Here is an 8,583-nt window from a genome sequence, read left to right on the forward strand (position 1 = left end):
CACACACACACACACACACACACACACACACACACACACACACACACACACACACACACACACACACACACACACACACACACACACACAAACAACATCATACGTGTACTGCTTTAGTCTTTGTCTCAAATATGTCAAGTATAATCACTGATTACATATCCACTTAAACAAAAATTCCTGGAGGACGGGGGGGGCAACCCTCCTTCACGGTTTTTCACTTACCGCGGCAGAGTCCGGGCCCCCATTAACCGCGATAAGTGAGGGATCACTTACTTCCACATAAATTGAACAAATTTGTTACTTCAGAAGCCCATATACAGATGGTCGCCTTTGCATTAATTAGTCACCAACAAGTCACTGTCAGTTTCAGACGGGTTGATTACGCCTTGATCGATGCTATCTCGTATCTGTGGTGTCAATGGTTTTGTATTTGTAGTATGTGTTTTGTGACCTATGGCATCCATAAATGAATATTATCAATTGTATCCATGCTATCGATCTAGCTTCCTCCCACACAAACGACATTAAATCAGTGGCCTCCATTCATGCTGTCATGACTGACTATCTCCTCTGGCTTCTTCTGCACTACCGCTGATTAGCCGCCTATTCCAGACCAGGTCAAAAAAAGTGAATGTATGTGTCAAAAAAGTGAATGCATGTGTCCGTTTTTTAAATGTTACGCTAAAATCTCAATCTTTTTTTGAGTCTCTATCATTTAAACATGCAAATACTTGGCGGAACCAGCTCCAAATCAAATGAGCAAAGGTTGAGGAAAGTATCTCCGAGCTTACCTGGGGATCGGAGAGACGAGAGATATCTGGGTAGAGGTAAAACTTGATGCCGTCATACGCTCCCGGCAGTGTTACTCCTCTGATCAGCAGAATCAGCAACATGAAGTAAGGAAATGTGGCTGTCACATACACAACCTGCAGGGACAAACACATATGCAATATTGATTTCTTTTTTTTTTTTTTTTTACATACGAGATTACAGAACAAACACAACTAATAAAATACCAATTTATGATTAGCAATTGGCCATATCTGGTATTTACCCACCTCAAAACACAATCCACACATCATTTGTAGCAATAATAATAATAACTGCATGTTTCTATTAGCGCTCATAGTAGTGTATTACTCGTTATGCATCAATGAGGCTCATTTTCAAAGAGGTTGGCAATTTTTTCACTCAGTAGGTCCATATGACTTCATTTAAAAATGCAGAAATAACACCGGCGCACTAAGACACAATCTGCTTGGCAGCGCAGTTAGTGAAGCATTTCAACATCTATGCATCCATCCATCCATTTTCCGATCCGCTTTATCCTCACAAGGGTCGCGGGGAGTGCTGGAGCCTATCCCAGCTGTCTTTGGGCAGTAGGCGATGGACACCCTGAACCGGTTGCCAGCCAATCGCAGGGCACACAGAGACGAACAACCATCTGCGCCCACACTCACACCTAGGGACAATTTGGAGTGTTCAATCAGCCTGCCATGCATGTTTTTGGAATGTGGGAGGAAACCGGAGTGCCCGGAGAAAACCCACGCAGGTACAGGGAGAACATGCAAACTCCAGCCTGCAGCCTTGCACTCTGAGGTGGACGCGCTAACCACTCGACAACCGGGCCATCAACATCTCTGCATACTTTGTGAATTTTCAATTTACTGCATTTTTATCAGTGAGCGCGCCATAAAAACCACACCACCCTTGAATTATTTCCTCCCAGTTTCCAAATGGTTGGAGTGAAGCAGTGCATGCTCGCAGCGTATTTCCCGCGATTAGGGAACAGGAATTTGGTGTACGGGTCCAAGCTCTACCGTTCTTGATCTCAGATTGTTTGAAATAAATTTCCCCAAAAAAAGCAACTCACACTCCGGAGTGACTTATGTATGTTTTTTCTCCTTCATGAAGCATTTTTTTTTGGACTGCTGCGACTTATACTTATAAAATACAGTATCTTAAGTATTGACATGAAACACTGACTATATCATGTTAATCACAGTAGTAACCTTCCTTAAGTGTAGCCGTTGAAGAGCGTTTTGAGAGTTAAGCTCAACATTTCAAGAGACCGCTTGAAAAAAGGCCGGGGTGGGCAACATATATCGCCTGGCTTTCTGGAACCCAGTCAACGGTCACCAATTGAGGGCAGGATGGAACAGAACAGAGCCGGTCGGGCCAGGGAAGTGAAAAGAAAGCGAGGGCTCCCTTGGCTCAGTCTTTTAAACAGGAGGAGCCCAGAGAAGTGATGCTGGCAGTGTGGGAAAATGTGCTTCAAAGAGATGCACAACAAGCGAACAAATACACAACTTCATTCACCATACTGAAGTACACACTCACACACACACACAAATCTTAACATACACTGTACGCACATGGATTTTGGTCCTTATACTGCATTGGCTTTAAATATAGCAAGACACTTAATTCCAGGCTGAGCATATTATGCAAACATTTGTAAAGAAGCAAGAGAACACATGTTTTATGCTGCAAAAGATTTACGAAGGCTGTGCGCTTTTAGATGTGCTAATCCCAACATGTCCGACACGAAAAGTGTGGGAAAACCCGAATCCTGCCATGCGGCCGGCTTCATTCAGATTGACAAACACGACGATTACACATCCTAAACCTCTCATCGCATTTTTCTCCTCATTTGGGGGCAACAAAAAGGGCAATATTCGCTCCCTGTGTGAACTTTTGAAGCACCGCGCGCTGCCTCCACCTCACCGCGGGGTAAACATTGAAGCCAGCGCAAATTTACGGGTCAAGCTTGCCGCCGCGTTGCCGTAAACCTTTACGGGAGGGCTTAAATGTGAGAATGGCCTGCAAACACAGTCACAAAGCAAACAGCTTAGCCGTGTCGCAGCTGAATGGGCCCCGTTGGGTCTGTGGAGAAGAAAGTGAGGGAGGGAGAGGCTGAGGATGTACTCTGCATGCTCCTCATGAACGCTCCCCCTTTTCCTCCAGTGAATACAGGAATCAATCTTGGACCGGCTGCTAAAGCCCAGCCATGAAGGAGCATTCTCTCCTCTTCACTTCACAGACAGACAAAAGACACTTCAGGGGGAAATCAGCATTGCCGCCTAGTTGTTATGTTTTCCCTCCGTCATGTTGAATGTGAAGCCATTTATTCTCCCCTCCTCGCACACCTCTTTTTTTTAATTCTCTGTTTTGCCATTCTTGAAACCCTTTTCCACATTCTACTTTTATCTCACAACTCATTCTTCGACCACTGGGCTTCAGGGAAGTTTTCCTTAAAGGCTACTGGGGGTGTGCTTACTAACCCGCTCAAGGCAGCAGTAGGCTCTCTTCGACCGACCGCATTAGAAATTAAATGAGGATTCAACAGTGGTGCAAAGTCGTCAGTAAACAGATCTTAAGAAGGAGAAATCAGCGCTGTCTCACCTTGCCAGTCGATTTGGGTCCCTTCCAGATGCAGAAGTAGCAGATAAACCAAGCCAGTGCCAGGCACATGGCCAGCTCCCAGCGCATCCCGCCCATGTGCTCAATGCCATCGGATATCTTTAGGACTCTCCGTCTGTATGGGCCCAGACAAAGATTGAGGCTCAAGAGACATACCAAAAGTGGAATCCAATGAAGACAGTGTCCGCTTGAGCGAGACGAGGAAGATTTCCCGCAAGCCTTTTTAGTTCTACCTTTTTTGCCGCTAGTTACATACTGATTATTTGAGGTGGTGAGACACAATAACAATGTTGCAAATACATCAACCAGTAACTGTCCGCCATCCAAAGGCACTTTGTGATTTTGACCCACCTACTGATTATTCCACAATCGCTACCAAGATCGCAAAGTATTCTTGGCAAAATACTGTGATGCTAAATTGCGATTCTCACCTCTCCTGCTTATGAAAAGCAAGATTCATTATAAAACCAAAACATCGGGTTACACCATCATAAGAAAGAAAACTTAGGCAACATCCAGGAAAGGTTCTTGGGCGTGATGGCCATTCAACAATTTTTACTGTTAAATCCTGAGCACATGGTAAAGTTGTATTGGTCGTCTGCCTCACAAGAGAGCGGCTCAAATCTCAGCTCAGAAACTCCCGTGTAGAATTTGTATATTTGGAATTTTTCTCAAAGTAGCTTCTGATTAGCATCGAGCAAATTTGACTTGCATTCATTCACCACAGCCAAATTGATCTGAGAACAAGTTAATGTTGACTGAAGGTTTCATTCCATCAACGTAGTCGACAAATGAACAGAAATGTCAGCGCAAGATCAAATGTTTGGGGCTCCTGGCTAAGCCAAAAGTTTTCAATCTCTGCCATGTTGTAGTAGACATAAATAAACCAGCAGATTTAATGGGCACTTTGCAAGCCTACACATTGGCCAGAAGTCGCTCTTCCACAGCTAAAGTGCATCTTCGAAGGTCTGCAGGCGTCACGGTCAAGTTGACCCAGTTAGCACGTTTGCCACCATAGTTGGTTTGCAGCGCTGAACGACCACTCCGCTTCCTGTTTGTCAAAGCATTTCCAGGCAACGGAATTGATGGAGGATGCGAGGTGGCAGAGCTAAACGCTGTTTGCCAAATCTTCGCCACCGAGTTCACCCCCAGAGATCCTGAAGCAGCTATTGATCATGGTGACATGTTCTTGGTGGCAGGCCACAGGCTAAGTCCAACACAGCTTCCCTGTCGCCCTGGTCAGCCACAAGGGCTACCTTGGAACACTATGATCTATCCGGATTGCTTTTGGATACTCTCAAAAGTGATTCTAGACATGTTTATTGCACAGTATTTTATTTTAAGATTGACTTGTACGCGTTACGTTAGCTAGCTATACCACAGGGCGTTTCTGAAGTATCTGGAAAGGTCTAAATCCAGGCCAGGCAATCAAAACCAATTTTTGTTCTTTCCGTATGACATGTTAAACTGATCAGTGGTTGGTCCTTGCAGTAAAAATTCTAAAATGGCTTCAATGCGGTCTCTTTGGGTGTTTACTTAAATGGCATTCGTCACAATTGTCACCCTTGATGGCGTTCTCATGTCTCACGCGTGTGGATGGTTTTCAGATTCTTCACAACTTTCTCCAAACACGCTTTTTCCATGACACATTTAATCTACACTAACTGTGGTTTAACTCATGCTTGTTTTACGGGGGTACAGGAGGCAAATACCGAATAAGGTTTTACTTGTGTGGTGCTGTTTTTTTTTTTTTTTTTTTGCGAAACACATTGTGGTTGTTTGTCTCCTTGGCTGGTGCTTCTCATACCTGATATTTGTTCCCAAATTCATCATCAGTGATTACAATTGAAATGATATATAATCACTTCAAAAGGCTTTTTCCCCCCTCTCAGACTATACAATGATGAGTTATATGGTGTAAAAACTGGATCGTTCTGGTGAAACCACAGGGACTGGCAACGAAACTGCAAGTGCGCTCAGCATTGCCCGCTGACAAAAGGCTGATCTGCTGCCACATTTGCGACTCCAGCTGAGAGACAGCTGGCCGAGTGGACCCTGCTGACAAGTATGAAAGGAGCTGACTAATTATTTTGGGGAAGGAGGTTGAGGAGGTCCCTGAAACCATCTGAGGCTGTCTAAGATTAACAAATAATATTACACATGAAATTTTTCTGGCTTGGGCTCGGGAGACTCACAAAGAAATGGCTGCAATGGTGATCAAATGGAAACTCTTTCATTCATATTTGATACCCAGAGAGATGAGCAACAAAGTGGAAAGAATCGTGAAAGCGACAAGAGATGGGGTGGAAAAAAAATGGACTGTACTCACTCCCAGAATTCAATAACGGGAGAGGTTGCGTTGGGGTTAGTAATGTTGGTGGCATTTTCTCCATAGTAGTCGACGCAGTTCTCTGTGGAGACACATTGACCTCAGTCGGTGGCTTGTGGATGAGGAATAAACCTGAACATGGCCAAAGATGCTGCGCTCTCCCACCAGTATTCCAGTAGTGGCCACAGCCAGCCCACGGAAGCTCAGTGGTGAAGCAGTTAAAGAGGTAGAAGATGGCCCAGGCGAGGATGACTACATAGTAGACGTTTAGATGAGCTTCAATCACCTGCGTTGCATAGCCAATGCCTGAAAATGTTAAAAAAAATTTCAAAAAAAAAAACAAATTTGTGAGATTACACACGAGTGATTCCAAACCACGTTGAAAGCACATGAGGCGTTTCTTACCCTCAAACAGGGGGCAGACTTTCCTCCAGCATGTGATTCCTCCCTCACTGGTAAACTGACCGAGTGCGGTCTCCAGGAAAAACACGGGGATGCCGCAGCATACGAAGAAGATGACGTACGGAACAAAGAATGCACCTTTATACACCCCAGAGATGGAAAAAAAGCAAAACAAAAACAAAAAAAACACCCTTTTAGGTTTTGGAGTTTGGGTGAGGAAGAAAACTCACTTCTATGCAGCTGTCAGACGTTTTGGTTGATGCTGGTCTTAGTAATGCACCCGGGCAACTGATTGAATTCCGAGGTGATTGTTTGTTTCATTCCGAGATGAAAAAAAAAAAAGAATGCGGCTACAATATGTTCTTAAACTGTAAAAGGAGCTATTCAGGTCTTGCATCATGGTTGGGAAAACTTGTTTCACGCAGTCCTCATTCACGTGATGGAACAGTATTAGGAGCCACTGGGCGTTCGGGGTCGCGCTCAGCGACATGTTCAACATGTTCACAGGGACGCAGGTAAAATCCAGGACCTTCAAGTTGTGCAACTACCAGTTTACCACCGAAGAGATGGCACCACATTGAGTCTAAACTGAGAGGAAAACTTGCAGCTATTCAGTCCTACTCACTCAGTTCAAAGAACAACGTATATTTCGCAGCTCAGTCTCGTATCCATCCAAGCAGACCTCAGGAGTTCAGAACAATCATGGAAGGTATTTTTTGATCCCATTGAAGAAATGAATGAAAATGACCACAAATTGCTACATTGATTATTTATTGTCATGATGGTTGACCATCGTCAAAATTCCATAATTCTGATTTTGTTACTAAATGGGTTGCATCAAGGCAAACTTACCTCCACCATTCTTGTAGCAGAGGTAAGGAAACCTCCAGACGTTGCCCAGCCCGATGATTTCTCCGGCCACAGACAGGACAAACTCGATCTTGTTGTTCCACTGGCCTCTCTCGTAGTACTCCCTGTTGTCCAGGCTGGAGCTGGAGTCGTCCGTATCCCTGCTGTCCTCTGGTTTACCGTTTATAATCGGACCGCTCTTCTCGGCTGTCATGTCGCTGCCGCTTCACGCAGAATCTCCAGCGGCCGAAATGAGGAACTTGTACTTCAATGCAGCAGCACGGCCCTCCGCCCTGAATAAATCAGGAACGGTGGGGGAAGTGGAGCGTGATATTTCATTAACAATTCATTTCCATTTTGCTTGTGAAGGAATCGAATAAAAACGAGATTGCAAAACTAAAATGAAAATTCAGAGTCGTTGACGGGTGGGAGGGGAAAAAAGTTGGGTTCAAAGTACTCACCAAGTAGACTCCTAAATGCAACAGTGGCAACACTCCTTCGGGCTCTCTCAGTGATGCTGCCTTGGAAAAACGTGAGGGGGGGAAAAAAGGAGCGAAGAGCAATTTAGGTGGGGTGGTAAATTTCTCGTTGACAAAATTTTAAAAACTCCCGGACACGTTTTTGTCTGCGCTGCGCACCGTGCGGTGGACGGTGAGCGACTGTGCTCCTGCTATCCAAGCGTGCCTCTCTCAAGCGCCTCCACTTGGACTAAAGCCACATGGTGGGAGGGAAGGGAAGGCAAGGCACGTGAGGAAACATGGCGGAATAATTGCATGGTGCAGGTGAAACGATACTGAAGGTCAGATTTTTTTTTATTAAGTACAGTATAACAGCAACTGGTGTGTCCAATGCTAAAAAAAGATAGATAGATCAATAGATAGACAGATAGATGAGTAAGTCAAACTTAACAAATCTTAATAGTGACTGTCAAAACAAATATTAGACCATCATCGAAGACGTGAAGAATTTTTTGTCCCGAAAAAGTGACATGAGCTTCGCACGAAGCTGCATTCATGAAAAACCCAGCAACACAAAACAAGTTCCGACTTCTCTCTTTTGTACCTGGCCTAGTTGGAGACGGTGACCCCACGTTTGATTTCGTCAATTGATGTCAACAGTCTCGTTCGCTGACTCTCTTTCGGCTTTGCGCGTAGCATACCAAGTCACTGCTCTTTGTCTCCTGCAGCAGTCACTGTGCACTCTAGCATACCAATAGAGTCCTTTGTTCAAAAGAAAAGACCAAAAATCAAAAACACAGAATTGTCTTTATCAGCAGCTCATGATGAATGATAAATCGGCCGGTCATAAAGTCCCATCACACACGCTGCTCGAGGAACAACAGTTGGCTCACCAGGGCGATTCAAAGCTTTCAAAAGCTTGTAGGTGTTTGCTCATACACAAGTCGATTCGCTAGGTTTCCAGGCATGATATGCTCGCTGCACAAGGAACTCCCCTAACTCCAAAAGCCTGACCCAGTCTCTAAGAATCCCTTCACGCAAGGGTCACTTGTCATTAGAAGCTGGGAGGAAGTGGCCTGCATAAAAAGTTTGGCCACCCAAAGCGGCTGGCAAACACCGTGT

General features: G+C 44.8%; 1 protein-coding gene across 1 annotated transcript in view; it reads right to left on the reverse strand.

Annotated features, from left to right (window-relative positions):
• Positions 1 to 7,832, reverse strand: part of slc6a11b (solute carrier family 6 member 11b) — a 26,626-nt gene extending 18,794 nt beyond the window's left edge. Inside the window, exons 1-7 of the mRNA XM_019892524.1 lie at positions 7,465 to 7,832; positions 7,007 to 7,296; positions 6,158 to 6,292; positions 5,918 to 6,058; positions 5,753 to 5,834; positions 3,406 to 3,538; positions 792 to 926 (exon numbers count right to left, since the gene is read on the reverse strand). Of these exons, the coding sequence (XP_019748083.1) occupies positions 792 to 926; positions 3,406 to 3,538; positions 5,753 to 5,834; positions 5,918 to 6,058; positions 6,158 to 6,292; positions 7,007 to 7,217 (837 nt within the window). The 5' untranslated portion in view covers positions 7,218 to 7,296; positions 7,465 to 7,832. The remainder of the gene's footprint in view (positions 1 to 791; positions 927 to 3,405; positions 3,539 to 5,752; positions 5,835 to 5,917; positions 6,059 to 6,157; positions 6,293 to 7,006; positions 7,297 to 7,464) is intronic.
• Positions 7,833 to 8,583: the final 751 nt, after the last annotated feature.

This window comes from Hippocampus comes, unplaced genomic scaffold (genome assembly GCF_001891065.2).
Source record: "Hippocampus comes isolate QL1 unplaced genomic scaffold, H_comes_QL1_v1.1 scaffold137, whole genome shotgun sequence".
In the NCBI taxonomy this organism is placed as follows: Eukaryota; Metazoa; Chordata; class Actinopteri; order Syngnathiformes; family Syngnathidae; genus Hippocampus; species Hippocampus comes.